General features: G+C 52.5%; 1 protein-coding gene across 1 annotated transcript in view; it reads right to left on the bottom strand.

Moving 5' to 3' along the window:
* LOXL2 (lysyl oxidase like 2) overlaps positions 1-26,519 on the bottom strand; it is a 90,438-nt gene that overhangs the window by 28,366 nt on the left and 35,553 nt on the right. Inside the window, exons 4-6 of the mRNA XM_058720309.1 lie at positions 13,106-13,317; positions 6,363-6,585; positions 2,590-2,773 (exon numbers count right to left, since the gene is read on the bottom strand). Coding sequence (XP_058576292.1) covers positions 2,590-2,773; positions 6,363-6,585; positions 13,106-13,317 — 619 coding nt within the window. The remainder of the gene's footprint in view (positions 1-2,589; positions 2,774-6,362; positions 6,586-13,105; positions 13,318-26,519) is intronic.

Below are 26,519 nucleotides of genomic sequence, written 5' to 3'. Positions count from 1 at the left end.
ACGTGTTGGAGCGATGTCACGGACTCTAGACCCAGAATCAACTTTGCCGGTGACAATCACACTTCTAAGAGCACGGTAGAATACAACAGGACGTAGCGTAGTGTTTTGCATGTTAGAGAGGTAAGCATCATTTCTGGAAACTTCTGTTTCGGCTTTATATGCATGGCATTTCTGCTCGGGGATTTCAGGCAAAAGGGTTTTAAAGCCACTGCTCTAGGGCTGCCACTGGCCACACTGAGTGCTTGGAATGTGGCCGGTCCAGACTGGAATGTGCTCCACGTATAAAACACACCCTAGATTTCAAAGACTTGGTACACGAAACGTACACTATCTCATTAACAGCATTCATTCTGATTACATGTTGAAATCATAATTTGGGGGATAGATTCGATTAAGGAAAATATATTATTGAAATTAATTTCACCTGTTTCTTTTTATTTGTTTTTACAAGGCTACTAGAAAATTCAAAATTACTTATGTGGCTCACGTTGTATTTGTACTGGACAGCTAAGGTCTAGAGTGTTAAAACTGCTTCACCAGGTGTTCATTCAGCTGACCCTACTTATGCAACTGGAACTCATTCATTCATTCATTCATTCACTCATAGATTCATTCTTTCTTCATAAAATGAATATCCCAGGGCACTATAAGCTGGCAAGACTTAGCACGAAGAACACAGGCCCTCCCCTCTTGCAGCACTTGCTCATGGAGGGAAGTGGTTGTGGAAACAGACAGCTGGAGCCCAGATATGTGCAGGGGGTCGCAGAACACATAGCACAGTGCCTGACTCTGACCCGTCCCGGTGAGAAGAGCAGGTCTCAGGGAACCCACAGGAGGCAGGAGCCAGATAAACCCTCGAATGTGAATCCAGTGAAGAATCTGAGGACCTGGAGTTTACTCAAGGTCACAGAGAAAGTAGGTAGCAGGCCCAGGACGAGGACTGAGATCGCCTGCCTCCCCGTCCTTGCCTTTCACACCCTCACTCTGGGTGTGGTCACTTGGCCCACCAGCCAGAGCCAGAACGGAACTGAGCCTGTCTGCTCTGTGACTTGACACTGAATGTGGACTTTCCCCCTTCTGCCTAGCAGAGTTGATCTGCCCACAGTGGCAGGAGATAATAAATCATCCAGTGGTTCTTTCCAGGACAGCACTGAAAATGCCAACTGTCTCTCTCTCCAGAGTTCTGCAGGTCCTTGGAAACCATTGGCTGCTCTGGGCAGGGAAATAACTAGGTCAACAGCCCACGCCCATGATAAATGGAATGCTTATGTCATCCAGTGCTTATTTATTCCTCAGGGTGAGTGGTCTTTGTACAGTAGGCCTTGGGGAAACACACACCGACACATCAGCCAATCAATAAAACGGACTGTGGGAATATTCGAGATCCAAAGGAACTCCAAAGAGCTCATCATGACCAGGGGAGGAGGACGACTGTCGTGTGGTATAACTGAGGCTTCCAGATGGCACGATGCAAGGTTAGAGTCCAGCCTAGACCCCTAACCTTCAGGGCATGCCCAGGAAACTGCAGGGGATTGCAGAATGGGGGTAGAGAGGCGTTCTGAACGTGAGGAGGACTGGGCCAAGGTGGGCACACAGGGAGAAGCCCAAATATGAGCGAGCTAAAGACTTGGGTTTTAGATTTTCTCCACCACTAACTATGGGGATGACTGCAAGCTTGTGCTCCAGCACCTGAGGCCTCGTCTGTTGGACCAGATGCACTGAGGTCCCCTTCAGCAGTGCCATCTATGATTCCGGGACTCTCTCTCCAGTCCACCGGGCTATTACTTCCTCCAATGTGACCGCTGACCTCACCACATTCCTTTCTGTGGGGTGATGGCCTCACGTCCGGCAGTATGGAAACATCCTCTCCCCACAGGACGGGACGCCCCACCCTCCTTGCCGGAAAAGGAAGCTATCTGTCACGTTCTCATGCGATGTTTGCCTCGGTGCTCTCAACGGAACGACCAGCTCGAAAGCTTCTTATACTTTTGGTCTCTGCTTAAATGAAAGATCTGTTCAGGACACTTAATGAAAACCAGGCTCCTTCTCATTAGCGTCGCGTGTCATCCAGAGACGGGCATTCTGTTCCCAGTCTCTGGTGGCGGGGAGAGAATGTTTGTGGGGCCGCACCAGAGCGGGAAAGAAAGATGACTTTTGGGACTCTTTTGTGCCTGGGGTGGTCCACAGCCTGAGGAATTCCGAGGCCCTGTCCTGGAGGAAGGCCTTGAGAATTCCAGCATTCTCGGTGGGACAGTGGGGAGCACCGGGTTGGGAGCCGGGAGACCCCTGTTAGAGTATTCACTGGCTGCTAATTTGTTGTCTCATCTTGGTTATTCACTCCCTTCTCTGGGCCTCAGCTTCCAAATTCATACAGTGGGGGACTCAGTGTTCCCTAAGGCCCTTCCAGCTCTGACTGCTGGGGGAGCGGCCAGGGATTCTCTAACAGAGCGGCAGCGGCGAGTGGGAGGGGGCACAGCAAGAAGACCCCGAAAGGCCCAAGGCCAGCGCACCTGGGTTGGGCTCCCCGCGCCATGCTCTCTGTGAAGAGAGGCCACAGAACGCCCCCTCGCCCCCTGCCCCATTCCTTACCTTGCCCCAGCTGGGAGCCAGCGATGGCCTCTTTGGCACTCCCAAAGCCCAGCTCTCTGCAGACCACGCTGGCAGACACCAGGTCCCACTTGTCATCACAGACGGTTCCCCATTCTCCGTTCTTGAGCACCTCCACTCGGCCCTCTCCGATGTTGGCACCACCTCTCAACCGCACCAGGGGTTGCTGAAGGGACACACGGTCCTGCTGAGTGCAAAAGCTGATGCCCACTCGGCACGCCGTCACTGCCCGCTCCCCTCCCTCTCCAGCCGCCCCACCCCAAACACAGGTGCCTCGGCGAGGAGCTGAAACGGGGCTAGATTTGTGCGCGTGCGTGTGCACGGGGCGGGAGGTGTGCACATGCCCCCTCTGCACGTTGGCTGTGCTGCAAACTTGCTTTGCGGTCCTCCCCTGGAGCTTTTGTCCTGGACTGTCGAGGAGCCCATTGGGACCCTCATCAGTTAGTCACCCCAACCCATGCTTGGCTCAGGGGCCTTACCACCAGTACCTCCCTGCACCCCCTCCCTCCAGAACCTCAAGCTTTAGAGCTACGGAGAGGAGCTCCTGCCCCAGACTTGGCAGATTCCAGATGGATCATAATTCCACCCTGCTTCTGATAGAGCGCTACGGTCTAGCCCTGTGGGGGACTTCAGGGCACTGAACAGGTTACACTCCAACAATCCCGCTCTGCAGGTAGATGAGAAGCAGGAGCGGGGAGACAGGGAACTATAGCATGGGTCTAACCAAGAAGGCCATGACTTAGAGGACAGACATTGTGCTGGCTAAGGCTGCCACGTGTCCAGGGGCTACGTTAGTGCCCGGCCACTGCTCCTGCTTCCCCGCCCCCGCAATTCTACTCCAATTCCAAATCAGCCCAACTCTTCAGAAGATGTGGCCCCACCAGGTACTCAGAGACGATGAGTGGCTATGGTTTAAATGCCCCCAAGTGCTCAGGGACAGCCTGGAAGCCCAATCACCTTACAGGGTTTATTTCATTGCACAAGAGTAAGACCCACCCTGCACCAGCGTTTTGATCCCACTGGATCACATTTTACAAGATGGGAGCTGGAGCACCTGACTCCATCTGCCTACACACGCTGGTCTGCATCAACTTCTGTGCCCGTGTGTGGATGTGTGTGCAAGTGCGTGCATGCCTGTGTGTGTGTGTGTGTGTGTGTGTGTGCACGCCTGAGCATGTGAGTGCTGGCGTGGGGGCTCAGAGGCTTCGAGGCTCTGAGTTCTCGCCGATGCTGATTTGATTCAACACAGAGGGGGTGGGGTGCCCCTGCAGCCGTTCTATGTATGGTGGATCAGACCAGAGTCACTGCTCCCCTCCAGCCTACGTGGTCCTCAGACCACAACTTTTACCCACCCACCAAGGGCCCGGCCTGGCTGGAGGTGCTGTTTGTCAGCATTCACGTACACCGGCCACCTTGAGGGCCGAGGCATCAGAAGGGAACCTGTGTCACCATCCTCCAGCCGAGGTTCCCACTCGGCCACACTGCTCTCCCCCACTGACTGCACCTCGTGGCTGCCATGGCAGGACAGCGTGCAGTGATAGCACTTGGATTTACAGGACGGCTCTGACCGTGCCACTAGGGGGAGAAGAAAAGAGGGACAGGGGTGCGTGCAAAACACCCACTGGCTTCAGGAACCTTTGTTCTAGCTTTAGAAAACAAACTCAAAACAACTGCTGGCTGCAGCCCGTTTGCTTTGCGGTCGAGCCGCGGCCTCTCCCCTCCCCCACCCCGTGCCCAAGCGGTCCAGCACAGGAAGCTGTGATTTCCACGTTCTGGAGATGGCTCAGAGGGGCTGGCTGGTGGGTGGGAATAGAACATGCGAAGAGGAGAGGGAGGGGTAGGAAAGGTGGCTGATCATTTATTAGGGAGCAGACCATCCAAGACCAAGCTTAATGGAGGCAGAGGGCCAAATAACCCCGTGCCAGGCTGGCAGTGGCCACACAGTCAGCTGGCCCTGGAGGAAAGCAAGCAACCAAGGGAAAATGTGATGTAAGGCTCATTTGCTCTCTCTCTCTCTCTTTTTTTTTTTTTTTTAATTCATTTGGTATGAATTTGATTCCTTTGCTTTAAACCACACAGCGAGAGGAATTCCAAAACAGTAGGGTCTGGTGTTCTGGATGACACATAAGGAAAGCGCCGTGGGCCAGGCTGAGGCTGTAGGAAGGATGTGGCGATCAAATCACGTGGCGGTGGGCTGGAGGGGGGGCAAGGGAGGGTGTGGGGGGGCTACCGGGGGGCCGGCACCGTCCAGGTGCACCTCTGTCACCTGGCTGCACGTATGCACCCTGCAGCAGGTCTGTCCCCTTTGGAGGCCCCTGTGGGGACCAAGGGGGCAGGGACGGTCGCCTGCTGGAAGAGTCAGGAAGGTACTCCAAATAGTTCCCATGACCTTGGCTGGGCTCACAGCATTCATTTCAGTCCTTTCTTTGAAGGCTTTTTCTTTGGTCCAAACACACCACCCCCAGCCTGGGAGGGGGCACCCAACGTGGTTTATTTCACTCCTGCCCGGGGTTCCCTTTTCCTTAGGATGAGCGCTATCACCCCCTTTCCAAGCAGGTCTTTAGATGTTGGTGGGGAGGAGAGACTACAGAGGGCAGAGGGGAAAGGCGGGAGAGACAGGGAGAGGGAAGGAGACACAGCATGAGGCTGTCCCTCCCGCACCACCACCTGGTGCCCACACCATCTGCCCCCATCATGGCCTCTCTCCCTCCTCTTCCCCCTGACGTGGTCAGAGCTGACTTGGAACTCACCTCTGCCCAGGTGAGTGTCGAGGTTTTGTCTGGCTCAGGGAACCATTCCCTGATAAACGATCAGCCACCATTCCTACCCTTCCCTCTTCTCCTCCCTGTGCTATTCCCATCCACCAGCCCCATGTGAGCAGTTTCCAGAACATGCACATCACAGAGACCCTTGGATATAGGAAAAAGGGAAGAGTAGGAAAAAGAAAAACGAATCTCCTCTTAATGATTTTCAGGGAAGAGAGAATAATGCACTTTCTCTTTTTCAGAGGCTGCGTCAAACCCGGTTCACTTGTCCTAAGAAATCACACAGTGGAAACGGGGGTGCTATTTATGTGAGCAGACGTGCATCAACATGTCCGGAGTGCCCTCACGTGCACGTGCACACAGAGGTGCTGCTGACTTACAAACATAGAACATGACCGACGGGTACAGGTGACACAGACATGGGGATGACAGGTTTTCATTTTCTGTCTTGGTGAAGGCTTTTAAAAATTTTTGTCCTTTCTCTTGCAGAACAAACCAAAATACGTTTGGAAACATTTGTGGCTGATTCCATGCACTTTCGAGAATCATACTGACTTTCCAACAACTCCAGAACACTGTTCTCTTCTGGGAACGGAGCAGGACCCCCGCCCCCTGCCTTTTGTGTGGGGCCAGCAGACAGCACACAGAGCCTGTGACCGTGGGTAATGAGGTGCTCTCTCCTCCTTGGTGTGTGGCCTCCACAGAGGGGACTGTGATCTCAGAGTGGAATAGCAATGGTGAAAGGCCAGATGTGGGTGCTGATGACTGGGGGCTGGGGCCCAGCTGCTTGTCACCCTCTAGAGGTGGCATCTGTTGGTGTGGCCAGTCCTGACAGGTGTCCCACTACATTCCTGCCCTGTAGGGGAGTGGTCTGACTCAGGGCTGGCTCTCCTCATTCCCTCCTGAGGGCCCCTGCTTGCTCCCTCAAATGCCACCCTCCACCCCATCCATGTGTCAAGTGGCCAGACCCCTCGCTGCATGCATCCTCACCTCTGGCTTGTAGGCTTTCCGGAATCTCGAGGGCCCGTCGGGGTTGAAGACCTGGCCAGGCACACAACTCACCACAGCTGGCAGCCCATTCTCACAGGTGACATTCTTCACGGGGTCTAGCAACACCTGAGGACCCAGCTTGCAGCTGGAGATGTGGGCCTCCGTGCCTGTGCAGTCCATGGAGAATGGCCAGTAGCGTTGCTTCTTCCGGGCGGCAAACATTCTGCAGAGGGTGAGAGGGGGCAGGTGACCAGGGCACCACGGCCACCACCCCTCATTCCTTCTGTGACTGGGTGTCGGGCACCGGGCCGGCCACGGTGCTGGCTTCTTGAAGTCTAGTAGTGGAACGGAATGTGCATGGTCCCTGCATCTAGAACTCAGCCCCACTGAATTGGCATGCACCCAATGAGCACCTTGGCCATGCGGGGCGCCATGCTGGGCACTGGGGAGCAGGACCTGGAAGGACAGACGTTGCCTCCTTCCCCCAGGCAGCTTATATTCTAGGAGAGAAGGGACTTAGCAGTGAGACAGCGTTAAAGCCTATAAAAGGAAATGCAAAAAGGGATCTAAAATAGATAAGACCCCTGGTCCCAGGAAACCCACAGTCTCGGGCAAACCAGATGGTCGCTCACCCAAACCCTTCAGATAATTTCAACATGATTCATTGTTGCTCCTTGCCTGTGTCAATAGCAGAACAAGTTGAATGTTAAACTCTCTCCCAACGATACGATACGCAAGATTAAAGGGGTAAATCCAAATCCAATGAGAAGCAACGAGAACAGTCTTAAAGCAGCCCGTGGGCTGAATCAAAGTAAAATTTGCTTGGGAATTATAATGGTCATGAAACTCGGCCACAGACCTTATCAAATGTTCACCCAGGAGTCAGTGAGGCTGAGGCTATCTCCATAGCATAGCCTGTATTACAGGGAACTCATAACCTGTATTACATGTAAAGGATTCCTTTTTATGTATTTCTGGAAGGCAGCATAAGGATCGAGGCGAGTCACAGTGTTTTCTAAAACAATAACCAACCAATAGGTAATGAATGGATTAGCGGAAAGGTTACCATGCCTCAGTTTCCCCATCTCCAAATCAGAAGTAGCAACGGGATTTACTTTATATGATTGTTAGGAAATGAGCGAATGCTGGTGAGGCAATTAAAACTGCACAGGAAGGGCTTCATATGCGTTTGTAAAATAAATAACAACTATATTAAAGGAGAAACAGAAAGGAGGGTTCCCTGTGGTTGCAATGATGACACACAATTTCAATGAGCAGCAGGGTTTGAGCGAGGCTTTGAATAGGGGTGGGATTTACGGAGGAGGAGGGCAGGGAGGACCATCCTCTCACGCCGGCCCAGCTCTCCGGGGTCTGTGTGCTTGTCCCTGCTTGGAAGAACCTGCGAGATGCCAGAGAGAGCCAGATCGCATTGCTGCCAGTTGCCCAGTGCAAGGGCCTCCCAGGGCAGGCTGGCCCAGGATGGGGCAGAAATGGGGCCCTGTTTCTGCTGGGTTAGCAGGCCTGGAAATTTCTGTCTCAGAGTGAATGGGATGTGAACATAGAGAAAGGTAAAACCCTACAGACACCACCAATATTTTCTTGCTTTAAAAAAAAATTTTTTTTTAAAGTTTATTTATTTTTGAGAGAGAGAGCACGATCTGGGGAGGGGCAGAGAGAGAGACGGAGACACAGAAACTGAAGCAGGCTCTAGGCTCTGAGCTGTCACCTAAGCACCCCAAACCAGTATCTTTTCCTAACTAAAAATTTCAACTGGCAACAACTCTGGTGTCCCTGTGGGCACCATGACGCAGAATCTTTGAAAAAAGGACTATCCTGGAAAATTCAGGAGGTGTGCTCAACATTGCTGCATAGCCTAGAGTGGAGAACTACACAGGAGGACTGTTAATAATTCCGAGAAAAACTGCCCCTCCCCACTTCCTGGATACAAGGCCCTGCACTCGGAAACAACCTCCAGCTTGTTCCCCCCACCACCACCTCGGACTGGAGAACACATTTGGGGGGCGGTGGACAGCTTGTTCCTCATGACCCACCCCCCAACATTGGGCGAGAGAACACACTCGGGGGCTATCAGCTGCACAAGGGCTGGCCAGACCCCACTGGCTTGAAACCTCCTTCTGCTTCCAGCTTTCAGTGAGCACTGCCCTCGCCCACGAACAGATGTACTGAGTTCTTAATATAGACTGAAGCACCATAGCAAACACATAACTGCTCCTGCCTTTCCCAGACAGCCCTGCTTCCCTCTTACATCAGCTCACGGGAATGCACCGTGGCCTTCCACAGGCCTCCACGATGCCAGCAGCGTCCCCCCACCATGATTCACCAGGGCCAGGCCCAGGGGGTGCAGATATGAGGCGCTGGTGGATGATGGGTGGACAGCCTGCTCCAGGCCCGGTGACTGGAGAGCAACTGAAATGAGATGCAGCTTTGGGCCAAGGGGGAAGCCTGCTTGAGAAAGAGGTGTCTAGCCTATGGCAGGGTAGTGGGACGAATGCTCAGCTGGGCCGATGCAGTTACAAATGAAAAGTCCTGAAAAGGCTCAGGTCTGGGAATGGGTTGAGGGGCATGACTCTCTGTTTATATGATTAGATTTTTGTTCTCTTGACCTAGATTTTCTATTCATAAAGAATTTGGGGGGCGCCTGGGTGGCTCAGTTGGTTGAGCATCCAACTTCAGCTCAGGTCGTGATCTCACGGTTCATGAGTTCGAGCCCCGCGTCGGGCGCTGTGCTGTCAGTGCGGAGCCTGCCTTGGATCCTCTGTCCCCCTCTCCATACCTCCCCTGCTCATGCTCTCTCTCAAAAGTAAATAAAACATTAAAAATGAAAAGTTCTACTGGCTCTTCCCCAGCCAAGGGAGAAGCCAGATTTTGTTGGGCTTCTGCCAGCTACTGTGTATGTCTATTCCAATGATGAATTCCAGAATTAGGGAAACAACCACAGGATGGGTTCAGGGACCCACTGGGCCCACTGTGAGATGGGCCCAGACTAAAACCCCATTGATCACCTGACCCACTTAAGGCCCTACTCTGACTGGAGGGCCATGGTGATCTTTGAGTCTCCCAGAATCAGTGTCATTTCAGAGCTTGTGTCCAGTCGTGCCCAAAAGTTCTGATTATTTCATCTTCCCCAGTGCACAGCTATCTTGGTGAAAGGCCATCAGTCCCTTTGGGGAAGCCTGGGAAATTGATTAATGGTGTAAATTTTTGGCCCCTTCCTCAAGGGGACCCAGCCTGCCCTTTACTCAAAGGGTTCTGGGTCTGTAAGCTGGCTCAAGTCTGGGAATTGATTGAGGGGCATGACCCTCTGTTTATATGATTAGATTTTTGTTCTCTTGACCTAGATTTTCTGTTCATAAAGAATTTGGGGGGCGCCTGGGTGGCTCAGTCGGTTAAGCGTCCAGCTCTTGATTGTGGCTCAGGTCATGATCTCACAGATGGTGAGATTGAGCCACGCGTCAGGCTCTGCGCTAACAGAGTCTGGTGCCTGCTTGGGATTCTCTCTACCCGCCCCCACCCCTGCCCCTCTCTTGCTCTCTCTCCCTCTCTCTCTGTCAAAATAAATAAACTTAAAAAAAAAAAAAAAAAAAAAGAATGAGTAAGACCTCCTATCCATTTCGCTTCTGGGAACATCATGATCAACCAGACCATGCCCTGGCTGTGCAGGAGTCAAATTGTTCCGATTACTGCTCTGATTCTGCTGGTCTTTCGGGAACCACGCCCACCTGGCCTTCAGAGGCTTGAGTGCTGTTGCCCTGGGATCCAGTCACCACCTCCTGCTTTTAGGATGAGGGATGGCTTACAGAGAAGAGCTACCGGGGAGCTCTTAAGAACGCCAGGGTTTCCCTCATAAATTTATTCCTCATTCACGGGGAAAGGTCTTCCAGACCCTCCCAGGCTGGGTGAGGTCTCAGATGAAAAATCCACTCCAACATCCAGTCTTCAGCCTTGGAATCCCGTCCTCTACATGAAGCCAAGGAGATTGGGCATTTGCATGTCACTCCCAGTGGGGCCACATTTTGGTCCCCGTGTCAGCCAACCAACCAAATCACGATAGCTCTTCCTAACGCCCGAGATGCGACATTAGACGCAGAATCTCTTAGTTAGCTCACATCAATAAACCGGTGTCAACCTCGGGATCCTGCTTGAAGAAAAAAAATGACCACAATATGCCCCTGGCCCCAAGGAAGGGGCCCTGAAGTTTCGGCATCATTAGCGTCAAGGAGCATCCATGGCTCCCCAGGGCACAGCAGAATGTAGCTCACAGAAAAGCAGTCCTTGGTGGGGAAGCTGACTCCACTCAAGGTGACCCTGTGGGGGTGAGGCCTCCGAGTAGCCACCGGATATGCCGGTTAGCAGAGTTAAGGGTGGAGAGGCCTCGGGCATTGCCCTGGTGAATGTCTAAGGCTGCAGGGCCCCTTTGGACCTGGTGGATACCAGGAGATACCCACCCTAGACAGAATCACTTTGAAAACGCTTCCTTCATAAGGGAGAAAGCCCTCCCTGGGAGGCAGTGGGGGGGAGGGCTGTCAGCGACAGCAGCAACGGGCTGTGGGAAGGGCGAAAGGGAGTTGGGGAAAGATGCTACTGGAAGTCACAGATTCGGGGATACTCGGCCCCCCAGGCCCCTGCTGTCCGTAGCCTCTGAGCATGGCTCCCAGACACCCTGGCCCCAGGCCAGCCCCGCATCACCTCCCAGACTCAACAGCCAGCCCGTGGCGGGGGCCTGTGCCCTGTAGCCAGGCGGAGCAGAGCTGGGGCTGAGGTAACAGCAGTGTGGAGGACACGACTGGACTCCCCCGCAGGCTCCGCAGGTGGGTTCTGTGACCTCCAAGTCCCCCGCCCTTCAGGCCTGTGTCTCTTTCCATGCAGACTAAGGGCTTGGACCGAGTGAGGGCTGAAGCCATGCCCTGGGAGTCCCAGCTCATCACTTCCTCCAGCCGGCTGCCATCACAGCCCCTAACAGCACCACTGAGGCAGAAGCTTCCCAGTGTGCCCTTCTCTTTTGGGGCCTGACTGTCAGCTGAGTCTAACATAAAACAACCCTAGGTTGTTTTAGCGCCCGCCCTCCCGCTCCCCCATAGCATCTCCAGCTAGAGGTCAGGAGTCGGAGCTGGTTTTCAGCAGCGTCGGTTAATTATCTCCCAACTTGGCCAAGAACACCATCCACCACCAACACCTTGGATGCCTCCCAGCCCTCGGAGCCTTTTCCTGCCCCCTTTTGAAAAGAAAGCACAGCCACAGACATGGGAGTGGGAGGAGCAAGGAGAGGGTTTCCAACCCAGCCCATGAGAGGATCACCAGGGGTGCAGCTGCCAAAACAGATCCGAGACCCCTCCTCGAAAGCAGGAAGAGGACGCAGGACTGCCCGCAGTTGGGGAGATGGCTTTCAAATGCCATCTGAACAAGGCACGTTCTGCCTGGTCTTGAATTGGTGGCAGCCTTCCCCTTCCTAGGACTGGGCTCAGACCTACCACTAGGCTGGGGGCTCTGGTGGGGCCAGCCAGGGGAGGGGTTTGCTTTTCTTGGCTCACTTGGGTCGGAAAAGCTGAGAAGGTGTCCCCAGGGAAGGAGCCGGCCAGCTGGCGGGAGTTGTCCAAAGACTCCGAGGGCTGAGACCACGCCACCTCCCAGCTGCCCTGTGCAACCAGGAAGGTCTGGGCCATGTCTGGGATGGCTGGGGGAGGGAATGGCCACTAAGATCACCCCCAGGGGTGTTGTGAGCCTGCCCTGACGCCAGCAGTCACCCCTGTGGTGGACTGGGGGCTCTAACCAAAGGCGGCCACGCCAAACCCAAGGAGGGATGCAGCCTGAACTGACCCAAGGATCTGGAGGACGAGCTGGGCTTGGAGCCTGGTCTCCTGACTCCGAAGTTCCCTGTCCCTGGTTTGAAAGGAAAGACGTGGTGTTGTGAGTCTACACCCTCTCCAGGAGTGTAGACCCTGGAGCTGGAGGCCTGTGTTTGGATCCTGGTTCTACAATTTCTCTCTGACTTCTTTGCCTCAACTCTGAAGCAGACTCCTACTTCCTAGTGCTGTGAGAACTCGATGACAAGGGGCAGAGCCTGGCATGGGGTAGGCACTCAGAAACAGACTGTCATTATCATTAATAAGAGGAGATAAGATCCCGCTACCAACCGAGGTCCCCCAGCGGCCAGCTTGTCACAGGGCCCAACCCCTTCACTGGATTCCCCTCGGATCCCCCATCCACCCCCTGGCCCCCTGGGATGTGCCAACTTTGGAAACCATAACAGGTGAGGTTTAACTGGGATTGGAGTAACTGAATCGAATCCAACCGTTTTTCAATTTCCTGACAGTTGCGGAAAGTTCCAGATTTCTCAGAATAATCTTCGCTGAGGAAAAGTAACCATTTCTTAAGTTGGCACTGCCCTTGCCCCGTCCGGCCGGGGTATTATTGTCCTTGCTCAGGCCCTGGGGTCACTGAGCTGGCTGTCTGCACTGAGAGGTGGGATTTTTGTGGGCTGCAGCATCTTGCCCTTTGCCTCTGCCCTAACCCTTCCCTCTCCCTACTTTCATCATTCATTTGGGGGTCTGTCTCCCACAGGAGCGGGAGTTCCTCAAGGGCAGGCTTGCTGGAGGGACACTGGCGGCCCCCGCCATGACATAGGGCGGGAGGACTTTTCCTATGCTGGGGGTGCTTGGTAAGAGCTGACTCTTAACCCGGCAGGGCGAGGGCCCGGGAAGCCCAGGCTGGAGCAGTCCCCTTACTTGTACACTTTGGTGTTGTACGTCTTCTCCCCAGGGAAGCCAAACATGCCGCAGACCACGCGGGAATTCTTGGCTGTCCAGTGCTTGTCACATATCTGCTTCCACGTCTTGCCGTCCTTCACCTCCACGTAGCCCTCTGTCACGGGGGTGCGCCTGCGGTAGGTGCCCAGGATGGCTCGGATCCGGATGTCCTCCACCTGGATGTTCAGGTTCTGGGAAGAAGGAGGCACAGACGGAGGGGGGTTACCTGCCGGGTCTGCCCCAGAGAGGTGACTGTACCAGCCTGCCTCTGCCCTCAGGCCCTGCACATTGGGGGGCGGAGGGGTGCTCGGGAGCAGGTGGAGAGGAGCCCCAGGACCCCGGCGGCTTCTCCTACGTGCTACAAAGAGCCCAGAGAGCACTGCGCCCCAGCCCTCTCCTGGGGGTTCTCAGAATAAGTGAAGAGAAAATGTGTTTTTTGAATTTTCCGGTTCTATATTAAAAATAATTTGGATTTTGTATTTTACTCCAAAGCATGTCTGTGCGCACATGCGTGTCGGTTTTGTGTGTGTGTGTATCTCCCCATTAATCTTTCAGTAAAACTGAAGCGTGTCAGGCAGATGAGCCTCAGCCGTCCTGAGGCTGGTGGTGCCATCTTGCACACTACCTCGTCCCCTGGGGGTCGGCCTTCCTCAGTGAGAAAATCCCAGGAGAGAAGGGGGATGGCGTGGAGAGAAGAGGGGAAGGAGAAGCTAGGTGCAGGGCCCCAGGCCTGCCCAACAGGGAGGTAGGGATGGACACAACCACCGGGCTATGGAAGGAAAGATTCCAAATGAGTTGAGGCCTCCGAAAGCCCACTCCTTGCCTCCATTTCCACCCCCACCCCCATCCATCTTTCTGTGGAAGTGATAAAAGAGGTAGGACCCCGACAGGAGGAAGTGGAAAAAGGTTGGGCATGGGGGGCTCCTGCCTCACGGCACTGCAGGCTCTCTTCCCCACACCCTAACACTGAGTGGCAACGCCCCTGCCCCAAGCCTACCCCAGAGGTCCAGGAATTTGGTAGAAGGACAGAGGGCCTCGAGAGGCCAAACTGGATGAGAGAAATGGGGGGCTACCTGGAGTTAGTGACACCTGTGCTCACCGGATCTTCCCCCAAACACTAGGGGAGCTCCTTCCCTAAATCTCTCAGTTCCAGCCTCTCCTCTCTCTGCCCCTGCCCAATGGCACCACCACTGGCTCTTGCGAGGCTCCCTGAGTCCCTGTCTCCATCTCCCTCTTCTATCTGCCACAGGGCAGCCACCAGAGCTCCTTCAAAAACACAGCTATCTTGTCCCTTAAATATATAGTAATGCCTGATTTACTTAGTGAGGTGCCCACAGCCGGTCACGACTGATTCCACCTATGCCTCCAACCCCCTCACTGTCCCCAGCCCCAAATCCATACTCAGATATGATGAACTGCAATATAACACTAACAGACTAGTGTGTGAGCCCCACAAGGAGCGTTTTAGGTACATTCTCTTACTTAATCCTCAAACAATAGAATGAAGTGCTCTACAACTCTCACTATCTTGTTTTCCTAATAAGAAAACTGTTTGAGTCCACTGATCTCCCAAGAACCACCTAGGGGCAGGGAGTGCAGTGTGGGGAGCTCCCTGAGCTGGGCCAGCGGGGCAGAGGGGTGGGGCTGGGCAGGGGTGCTGGGAGGGAGGATCCTGGCAACCTGAGTGCCTGAGCCCCTGTCCAGCCAGGATGCAAATGAACCATGAGGTTGAACAGAACCATTATTTGGGTGCCCGGGGATTCGTGTCTCCTCGCCCTGGCTGCAGAGTGCACAGCCAGGCCCTGTTTCTGCAGTCCGGCAAGGCAGTGGAAAGTATGTGGGCCGGGAGCGATGGCATTTGGCCCTGGTTCCTTTCCATGCAGAGAGGAAGGAAAGCGCCAGGGGCAGGATTATGTTTGCCAGCTTGGATCCTGGATCCTTTACAGCCTCCATTCAGGCCACAGGACCTGTGCCACCAAGACATGTGGACAGGGGCAAGCCAAGAAAGGGCCTGAGCTCTGGACCAGCCTGTGGGTCAGCCCCCTCCTGCCCCTTTCCCCTTCTGGAGGCAGGGCTGAATTCCAGTGTGCAATGCGTAATGCTCAGAAGGAAAGTTACCACTGTGGCACCGGCCCTGTGACGCTACAGGGCGGCAGGCTGGGCCTGACTTCACCAAATTCACAGATCCTTCCCTCCCCACTCCCCCCTTGCCATGGGGCAGCAGTGCAAGCTCACTAAGGGGAGAAGTCCAATGTGACCCTGGACATCCAAGCTCCAACCGTGGGAGAGGGGACGCAGCAGACCCACATGCCCTCGTCTTGATGCAGGCTGGCATGTCTTCTGCAGAAGTATGACAGCTGTGGGAGGGAGGGGGCAGGTGGACTCAGGATGTGGGAAACGAGGCTTGGAGAAGAGAAAGTGCTAGAGCGAGGTGTCCTGGTCCTTGTCTTTGACCTTATTCTTCCACCAACTCCGTGTGTGTGTGTGTGTGTGTGCGTGTGCACGTGTGTGTGTGCACGTGTGCGCGCGCGTGTGGAGTGTGCGTGCACGCGCGTGTGTATGTGTGTGGAGTGTGCATCTGTTTGTGCACCTATGCGGTGCAGGAAAGGTCCAGAGGGACTCCTTCCCTCCAGCACCTAAAAAAGTGGTCAGGGTCAGGGCTGTTAATTTCAAAATGGAATGTTTTCTTTTCTCCCTCATTTCATCAGGCGCAAATTCGCTTCATTCATTCATTCATTCATTCAAAAAAAATACAGTGTCTGCCCTCCATGGACCTTGCCAGGCTTCTCCCAATGCCCCAAACGCAGGGCCCTGTCTCTTCTCTGAATGATGAAAACTGCGAGGGCCCTCAAATTCCAAATACCAACGAATTCATTATGCGTTCAGGCTCTGTGCCCACTCAACCCCCATGACACCCTCGGAGAAGGCTGATGGCACACCCCCGTTCCAGGTGAAAAATGAGAAAACTCAGCGAGGTTTTGCAACTTCTGCCAGTTCACCCAGCCAATAAGCAGGTAAACGAGGGTGAACATTTGAGTTCTGACTCCAAGCCTGTGCTCTGGACTGGTGGCCTCCTGCCCTCCCAGCCACACCCTGTCCATTGCCTGGTATTGAGTTGACACCCCCACCCCCACCCCGGGGCAAGGCCAGGGGCTCAGCTCCTCTGGGGCCTGCACATTCGAAGTCCTTCCTCCGCCCTGGCTCTGCGGGAGGAACTGGGAGTCAGACCCGAGTGTGTACGTGAGCGGAGAGCTGCCTCCCAGCTGCTTGTGGACTCCAGCCAGGGGGCGGCAGGGAAGCCCTTCGTGGCACCCATTCAGGGCTCATTGCTAGCTAACGAGCTCACATAAGCTGCTCAGAGACCTCTGTGTAGGAAAACACACACATACACACATAACTTCCCTCCTTACTTCACTGCTGTGGAATCTCTTCCATAACCACAAGCGTTAGGATTTTTTTCCCCCCAGTTCAACTCCAAAAGAGAAGATTGGAAACACTAAAACATATACACATTTTTCTTCTCTAACAAAGAGCTCTCTAGACTTGCTGGTTAATGTATACATTAAGCCCAATAGCCCAGAAGCTGGTAAGACAGCCGGCACATTTTAAACTTCGAGTCTGAATGCTGTCTCTCTCGCCAGAGACAACAGTTCACCCAGATCTCCGAAAAGGCCTTCCTCCAAGGAATGCACAGAACCTTCTAGACTTGTCCTACTCAGAACTCCTCTCCTCCCTAGCGGGGCGTGAGAGTGACGATCGCCCACCTCCAAAAGGGAAAATCAAGGTGCGGGGAGGTCAGGACCCTGCCCTGCTTCAGTCAGTGGGCTGCTGGGGAGAAAGCTAGGGAAGGAGCACCAAGGCAGCACTCCCAGCATTGTGCCTGCATGACATTTGCATTAGCAGCATCTGTGAATGCAAATTTCACAATGTGACAGTCTGGGGCTATGGCCAATGAGGAAAAATCACCAATTCTGAAAGTCTAGTGGAAGATTGCATCAGATAAAGATAATGGGGGGTGGGGGGGGGGAGGCCAGGCAAGCAAGCAAGCCTTACAAGGACGCACTTCACGATCGGAAAGCTTGGCACCAGGGGCAAAGCCCCCCTCCCTAGGCGTGCTTGTAAGGGCCCCATCTTCGCCCAACTATCCTCCTTCTCCCTGTTCTAGAAGTTGTCACTGAATATCAGCCCAGGCCTTCCCAGCTGAGAAGGCAACCAGGGGGTGGTGTCGAGGAGGGAGGACCTCGGCGGCAAGATACATGAGCACACCGTCAGCCCAACTAGGACGCACGGCTTGTTAATGGCACACAACCTCGGCTCGCTTAGCGAGACCCGTCCCTCCACTGCTGGTGGGTTCCTACATCTTGCTCTCTAAGCCCCCGGCTGGCTTTCTTCAGCTGTTTCAAAAACTGGCCTTCTAGGGGCGCCTGGATGGCTCAGTCGGTTAAGCACCTGACTTTGGCTCAGGTCTTGGCCTGGCAGTTCGTGAGTTCGAGTCCCACATCCGGTGAGCATGAACCCATTCTGGGTGAGCACAGCCCTGCTTTGGGCTCCACATACTCTCTCTCTCTCTCTCTCTCTCTCTCTCTGTGCCCCTCGTGAGATTCTCTCTCTGCCCCTTGCTAACTTGTGCTCTCTCTCTCTCAAAAATAGATAACAACAACAACAATAATAATAAATCTTAAAAATACCCCAACAAGATACAGATCCATTTTCCCAACCACCGGCCTGGCACCTTCCTCAGCAACTCACACCCAACACATCCAAGATACCCTCAACCTTTCCTCTGCCACCCCCCGCCCACCCACCCCCACCCCCCCAGTGAGGCTCCTGCCCTTGCAGCTTGCAAGGCACAAGCTTCACCTGTCTTCTGCACCTTCCCCTCCTTACACCTCTAGCCACCCAGCGATGCCTTCTGGCTATCCATCACCACCCCATTTCCACCTCCATCTGCCAGTCAGGTGGCACCGAGAGCCATGGAAGTGAAAGAAAGGCACTGTAATTCTGCCATTTCACATAGGCCATGAGGGGGAAATCGCTGCCCCCGGCCACCTCACACACGCCACCAGCACACTCATCCACCTTGCCCACTGCGTGTCCACGCCTTGCTCCAAACCTTCCCGTGGCTCCCCAGGCCGTCGGCTCCCTGATCTGATCCATACCACCCTCCCCCTTCCCTTTTCCCAGCCAGTGACCTTCTCGCACTGTCAGGGATATCACTCCTTCAAGCCCGGCGCTGAACTTCCCTGCAGTTCTCTCTTCCTTCTCTCTCCTGTCAGAGTCCTACTGACCTCAGGGACAGTCTCATCCGCGCATCTGAAAACTGACTGTTGAGTGCTGCTACCCCCCAGGCACCGTGTGAGGCCCTGGGATGCACAGGCCAACCGGACAGGCGAGTCTCTTGCTGTCACTCACGACAGAGGAGGAAAGAGGCACCACCATCTCCTCCACGAAGCCCCCTTCCCCAAATATCTGATCCACAGAGATTTGACGTCCTGTTCATTCCCCTGGCATTTGCTTTCTGAGCCAGTCAGTCAGTCCTTGACTTATGCTAACTGTCTTATACTATTAGTATTTATCTTTGCATCTATTTTGCCACCTCCTTGAATTGTGAGTCCCTCAATGGCAGAATTGTGCCTTACTCATTTTTGTATTACCCATGGCTCCTAGTGCCAGACACGACACATAGGGGGTCCTCAAACATTTTTGGAATGAGCCAATTATGATTTTTAAAAATCCAAATGCTAGGAGTTCAACTTAGCTGAAGACTGAGCTCCCAAGCCAAAATTTTAATAGAGACCGCCTTTATTCTTTGTTTAATGCAAAATAAACAACTAGGCAGTACTTGCTCTCTTCATACCTGTGTGACTTACAGATGGACAAGCAGAACATCTACGCTTTATCCATGCACTCCCTCGTCATCTGGGCTATTAACACCCTCCCTGTCCTCTCAAAATCCGATGCTAAGGGAGCTACTGAGCTGAATGAAAAGCTGATCTGACCCCTCAGCACACGTCTGGATGTTTTCATCTGTAAACAGTAAGAGAGTAGTAGTAAAGTCTGGCTACACTGTACCTCCTTTCGATCAAATCAGGAATTCACGGAGTAAGGAGCCAAATAAGAAGTAGCATTCTCTATCTGGCGACTTCCAACCGGGTCAGGTGGATGAAAGGGAAGAGAGAAAGCGTTGCAGTGACTTCTGCTCCTCAGCTCTATGGGATGGACACCAGTCGGGGTGGGTGGTGTGGACAGTTGAGGTCATTCTGAGCCACCAGAGGAAAAAACCTGCAGTCTGTCTGGGCCCTCCTTCTATAAATCAAGAGCCTCGCAAGGCTGCTGGAAAATCGAATGCTCTGTGTTTCATTTTCCAACCTGAAAGCACCGGGGTAGGTCACAGAGACTGCTTCTTTGGAGAAAGCAAGCCCTGCTGTCTGCAGGAAGCTGGCAAGACACCTGTTCCAGCAACCGGCCCCTCCCACCCAGCAGGGGGACTGAGGCCGCAGACCAGCCAAGTCCTGGGCCTGACTCCCAGCTGGGGTGCCTACTGCTCCTCAGAGTAATCATCACCATGGTAACAAAGTAACGATTTGTGAAATTGTCTTTCTCCACTACTCCACCGTAATCTCCAGGAAGTCAAAGCTGTCCACTTCTTCAATCTCTTTATTCCCAGTGGCTGGTGTTCAATTAAAATGTATCAAATGAATGCATGACCAGATAACGCATCCAACTGTCTTAACGGCCTCCTGGGAACGGAGTAGGGGGATTCCTTGGCACTGACCCCTCCGACATGGTTGAAGTCTCATCTGAACGGTTCCGGTCCATTGCAGAAGCGGGCTGGACCCCAGCAGCCCCACTCTAGTCACATCAATGGACTCCCCGTACAGAACGGATCCCCCAACCAGGGCAAAGAGAGTCGTTCTCCTGCCCACTACTCCCATATAGTATCCCTTCCATATTCTCTCCCTTTCCAAACTGCCACACATTTTCCACCCAATTTACACTGTTCAAAGTTTGAGTACATGCTGTCCATTCATTTATTTCACCTAAGATAAATTATAATGCTACTTATTTATTTCACCGAACAGGTAAGTGTAATGCGGCTTATTCACATATGTCACCTCGCAAAGGATTATAAAGGTATTTATACTTTTCAAAGAGTTGTGTGAACACCACCCTGGCCAAGGATCCCATTCCCAGTTTGTCAGGATGTGCACAATTTCACATATTTTGTTCTGTTATCTGCATAAATGCCCTTTTGCTTTCCAGATGCTATGACCTACTTTTAGTTGGGAAAATAGGTCACCCTGGAATGACTTCTTGTGTGCTCCTTGTGGTCGCTGGTAAGCCCTGACCGCATAGAGACTCAATAAACAGAATCATGGAATGTTAACCCTGGACAGGATCTTATACATCCACCCTCTGCCTAACCTCCCTGTGAGCTATGAGCCAAACTCAGGACAGCAATATCTGATGCTCAGCTCAACAATACAGCGAGGCTAGGGATTCAGAGGCTGTGGGCTTCCACCATGGCTCTTTACTCCCTTGCTGGACGGTCTGGCCACCATTTCTCCTCCTGCCACAGGAGGAGGCCATCCAGCTCTCCTGTGGCCATCAGGGAAGCAGGACTAGATTTAGGCTTGGAGAGACCACCAGCCTTGATACTGCACAGAGATGGGAACAGACCCTCTTTCTTTCCTCAGTCACCTGTTGTACCCTCTCTCTGGTGGAGGGGGAGGTAGGGGGAAAACTTTTGGCTGGAAAGTTCTCGGACCTTCCTAGAGGCCCCAGATGCAGCTGAGATAAGGCTGCGGCTGAGAGGAAAACCTTGAAGCATTCTGGCAGCTGAGTGTAACTAATAAAAACCTGGACTCCTGGAATTTTAAGAATTCACAGCAGCCTCAGCTCCTGTGGTTAAGAGAAGAAAGAGCTTTTTCAGGTCTCAGTGCCCTTCCAGAAGGATGTGGGAGCATAGAGGGTAAGGGTACCAGATTCTCTCAGCCCCGTCCTCTTCGTCCCTCTGTTGGCCTCTCCAGACCTCGGGGCTGCCTGCTGTCACAAGGAGAAACTGAGGCTTGGAGGCTAGGCCACACCTAAATCTCACAGCCTGGGGGTTCCCAATCAGTTCTGGTAACCTAACTGCCTTGGCAAAAGAGCCTTTAAAAAATGGGTAGGTAAGAAGGTGGTGTGGGGAGGCGAAGAAAAGGAAACGAGCTGCATGTTCCCTGATCTCACAACACACGGCCTCAGCCTTGAGCCCTTCTATGAGCACATGACTTAGCAATGTGCAAAACAGCCAGTGTAGAGAGCTTTCCTCAGGAGGGCATCTGGATTTGTAATCTCTTCTTATCTAATGCTTTTTCCAACTTGCCCACTGCCACAGACAGGAAACGAAGCCTCTCAATTTAACAGCCTCTGAAATCCTGGGAGGTTTAGCTGGGGCTCTGTTTTCTAGGTTGAAAAAAGATCCATTTGCTTGGAACCAACAGTATTTTGCATTTCACGATTTGCTCCTGCTTGCCTCTTTCTGAGAAGGTTTTGGGGACTGTCCGTAGACTCGGGCCGTAGACTCCCTTGCCCTGTGAGAATGCTGTTTTACAGCGAGGTGTCCAGAGACCCAGGAAGGGTCAGTCACTCTGGACACACAGCTGCAGTTCTCAGGCTCTGCCAGACCAGAACTCAAGGGTCCTGACTTGAACTCCGGGGTCTAAAACAGGCTACACAGCAAGATGTGACAGTATAGTCTGTGTCAGCAAACTGGAGAACCGAGACCCCAGACCCCGCCTGGTGAATTTTCTGGATGCAATGAACCAAGGCTGGTGAACCAGTGGTGGGGCTAAGCTCCTGTAGCACTTCATAGTCTGCCAAGTATTTTTGCGGAAATCATCTGATTTTTCTTTCCCCTACAGAGTATTTAAAACTACCCTGTAAATGGTGAGTGCATGTGGTGTCATTTTGATGGAGAAACCATCAGCACTCTGGGTCACAGACTGTCATAGCTGGAAGGGACTGATTTCAACCAGCTCATCGTAATAAAGAGAATGGACTTGCCCAGGGTTCTGGCTGCTGGCCAATAGGTAGCTCAGGGTCCAAACCTGTGAACTCTGTCTTGGTGGGGTCAGTCATATAAAGGAGGTGTGCTTTCTCCCCTTCTTTAGAAGGGAAATCATGAAGCATCAAAGAGCCCCCGAGGATGCCCCTAGCAGATGTAGGAGTCCACTGGAAACACAGTTAGCTCATTGAGTGAAATTCATCAGCCAGGTCCCTGGGCTTAGTGACTCATGCCTCTGGCATCCCAAAGTGGGATGAACTTGGTCTAGACTGAGGCGCAGTTTTCTTCCACTCTCTGCTTGGGGAATTCCAGTATACTCCAGAGATGGCACGAGCCTGTGAGGGTCATCTTTAATGGTCTGTGATCTGGTCCCAACCTCCAGGAGCCAATGAGCATGCATGTTGTAGAGCCCAACCACACCCTTCGCAGCAGGGTAGGAAGAGATGAGGTGGGAAGGGGGGCAGGTGTCCTCATCAGGTTCATTAGGTCAGTCATTTACCCCAGGGGTCACAAGACACAGACAGAGCGTTAACAGACATTTCACTTTGACCACACTCTACTCTTGGCCACTTTTGAATTTATGGACTCCAAACTGGGGAAGTCAAGGGAGGGCCTTCGGCGCTCACACTTTGATAGGGAAGAGTGAGAGCACAAAGTCTGCTCTTGCTTTCAAGGTCAAGCTTGTGGGGGACCAGAGAAGAGGCAGGGAGAGAGCAGAGCACCCAGCACATATACCAGCCAGCATCCCTTGTGTGTGTGTGTGGGGGGGGGGGGAGCGAGCGAGAGAGAGACACCAGTGCACACAATGGTGTGCATTGCCAGCAGCCAGCTGTGGGCACCCCCATCATGGGCTGGGTGTATTTTCATAAATGCAGAGTTAACAAGGGATCTTAGAACTTGGCAATCACCTCATCCTGCTTCCTTCCCAGTGTAGGAATCTGGCTGCAACATTCCTGGCAGGAGGTCATCCCGTTCCTGCTGAATTACTCTAGTGACCAGGAGCTTGCTACTCACAGGGTAGCCCCATCCACTGTGGGTGGGGTAGTCTTAAGTGTTACAGAGTTTTCACCCTGAGCCGAAATCTACATCCCATCCATTACCTTCTTATCCATCTTGGTTCTGGGCTAGAAGAAATCAACATCTTCTCCATGGTAACATTTCAAATATTTTAAAGAGAGCACATGTCCCCCCTCCTCTCTTTTCTTGACAGAGTATCTTCACTTCGTCATATGACATGGTTTCCAGATCCTGCTGGCCTGTCCCCTGGGTGACCTAGCTAAGAGATGCCCCCAGAACTGAACCCTGTACTTGGTTCTTGATCCAAAACAACAGAGTTTAAGGGAAGAATTCCATCAGCGCATCAGTGTACGTTTACTTTTTTTTTTTTTTCTTTTTTACCAGCCATATCATAGCCTTGGCTTGTACTAAGCTTCAGTCAGCCAGTCCCCTTCAGGGATTTTAAAGATATAGTCAAGGCTTTCTAGTCACTCTCCCTGGCTTTCACTCTGTGGCTGATTTTTTCCCATGAACCTTGCTATAGGATCTTAAATTCATCCCGAATATATTATAGTTTGGGCCTCTTATCTCAACTTACTGAGGTTTTACTGAATCTCATTCAGTCATGTCATATTCCAGCAACTCCCCCCCCCCCCAGTTTTGTGTCCCCTATAACTTTTATCAGTGCACATTTTAATCTCCATGCAAATTTCCGCTGTAGGAGAGGCAGGAGCAAGGCCCCAGAAAATACCGCTGTGTTCACGCTGATTAGCCCACAGTTCTCCCAGGCACCATTAGTCATCACATTGTGACCCCACCTAACTGCACATTCACCAGCCTACACTTCTTCCTCTCATCCACAAATGTTTAATAGGGGACATTTCTTTAGCCAAGAGGAATGATTCCATGACTTCAGCTACTGACACAGGCTATTACATGAGGTACTTCAGAGAAACTTCTCAGCATCCCACAAATACCCCCTGTAAGGTGGGCCGGGCAGCTCCCTACCCATCAGGCTAGCTCTGACAGTAAACATGAGCTTTAGCTACAAAGTCTTAGATGCAGTGGTAACTCTCAAAGGTTCTCCTCAGACATCTTGAGATGTGGGCCCTTTCATGACCTACGTTCAGCCGGTATCAGAAGGAAGACATTACAGGGGCTGCTTATCAGTTGAAAGTTTCCTCAGTGTCTGTGGCTGGACAAGAAAGCTCCCAGTCTGGCTCGTGCTAACCAGCCTGATTGTACGACAGCAAGAGGGAGGACTTCTAGGAAGATGGAAAGTGTGGAACGCTTCAAACCAGTCATTCCCCAGGTAGTCCTCTCTAGGTTACTATAAACTTATTTAGGGTCTAGGTTCCCTGCCTCGGAATGATCCTCGGGGCTTTTTAAAGGCATGCATCTCGTCTTCTCAGGCTGTAAGGGCAGGAGGACAAGGGCCATGTTTTCTTTCCCTAAGGGTATGGCAGACCATGCTGTGTGTGCACCAGGCACCCAACGAATGTCCAGAATAAAGGTAGGTACTGAGCTTTTGTGATGGACTCTTAGCGCTTCCAAAATAAAAAAGTACTCCTTAATATATTTTGGGGGTTCACTTCTCTGCCTATTCTACCCAGTCAAGTTTCTGCTTTCTCTGCGAGCCAGTTTCAACAGACACTTCTCTGTTGGAGTGCCACTCATAGAGATCTTTTCCGGAATCATTTTTTTCTAATGGCAGATGAGTCTTTTCATTCCCCAACCCCAAACCCACTGACATTTTGGCTCACCTTCTTTTTATTCAAGCTATCAATGACTTTCTTATGCCCAGAAGCCCGGATCTTCATTTGGCAATCCAAATGTATTATCCTGAGGTTCTTGGCTAAACAGAAGCCCATGAAAGATGTTATAGGGGCCCCTGGGTGGCTCGGTTGGTTAAGCATCCAACTTCAGCTCAGGTCATGATCTCACGGCTCGTGAGTTCGAGTCCTGCGTCAGGCTCTGTGCTGACAGCTCAGAGCCCGGAGCCTGCTTCCGATTCTGTGTCTCCCTCTCTCTCTGCCCCTCCCCTGCTCACGCTCTGTCCCTGTCTCTCAAAAATGAATAAATGTTAAAAAAGATAAAACTAAAATAAGGATGTTATCAATAAAATAAAGATGTTATAAATAAGCTCATTTATCTATTAAGCATCTATTAAGATGCTATGAAGGAATGATTTGCTTCTATGTGCTGCTTATCACTGTTTCCTTTGATGTTTTATCCTGGGAGATTCTTCACTTTGGGGGATCACAATCTTTGGTATGCATTCCTAGGAAGAAGAAAATTGGGGGGTTGGAGACACTGTCCCCATCAGGTTCCTGGCACTATTTCTACTGGATACAACGGTGAATTAGCTACATCCCTTCCCCCCAGGACACATTAGAAAGATGAGCTAGATATAAGTGGGTGCCAACGATTCCGTATGAGGTTACAAGGAGTGGAGAGGGAAGTGTGAAACTAGGCTGGATGAGCCCATCCTCCAAATCAGAGACTTCACAGCAAAGCGAAGTTGCCATTGGTAACTGGGACACTAAAGCACGTCTACTCCTCAACAATCGCTTCTACTTCTCCCGGATAAAACAGCGGCATGGGAAGAGGGTCACATCCTCCTCTGGTCTGATCCTGCCAGCTGAGAGAAAGCTGGAAATCCTTTTGCTATACCGCAGGCTTGGACGAGTTCCCAGTGGACTCAGTGTGTTCTAGGAACATATGAGAAAAGAGCAGGATGGGATGACTCACGAGAGGAAAATGTAAAGACCACAGTCTGGGTAGAACTTCCTCCGGAGCCCAAATAGGGCAATTTCAAGTTGCCTTTCTTCAGCGCGGGTCCTGGGGTCAGCTAGAGGCTAAAGCACAGGGAAGGATCCTTGGCCTGGATTCACGGCAGATCCCAGAGTGCCCTGCGGGTGACGTCCACCACGTCCCTGGGGAGGCTGCCCACTCCTCCTGCCCTCAGCCCCACACACCTTGCACGTAAGGACAGTGCCATAAACGTTTACTGATTTTGTTGTTTGGGTGGAGAACTTGTCGAAAAGCTAACTTTGAAATTTAGCCATAAGTGTAGGAGGGTCACAAGTCCTTGCCATTTCCAAAGGCTGACTTGGGTCAGGCTGGCAACATCCGAATCATCTGAGAGAGCTTTAAAAACTAGTCTCCTCCCCTAGTGGGAGATTCTGACTCAGGAAGTCTGGGGTGAGGCCCCAGTATCTGCATTTTAAAAGTGATTCTGACCCCCAGCTCGATTTGGAAACAATGGTCCTTTGGTAGCCAGCCTCCGAGATGGCCCCCCATAGTCTCCACCTTCTGTATTCACACTCTTGCGTAATCTTCTCCCACACT

Source organism: Neofelis nebulosa, chromosome 3, assembly GCF_028018385.1.
Source record: "Neofelis nebulosa isolate mNeoNeb1 chromosome 3, mNeoNeb1.pri, whole genome shotgun sequence".
Classification (NCBI taxonomy): Eukaryota; Metazoa; Chordata; class Mammalia; order Carnivora; family Felidae; genus Neofelis; species Neofelis nebulosa.
The sequence above is the reverse complement of the archived record's forward strand: the minus strand, read 5'-3'. Positions and strand labels throughout refer to the sequence as shown.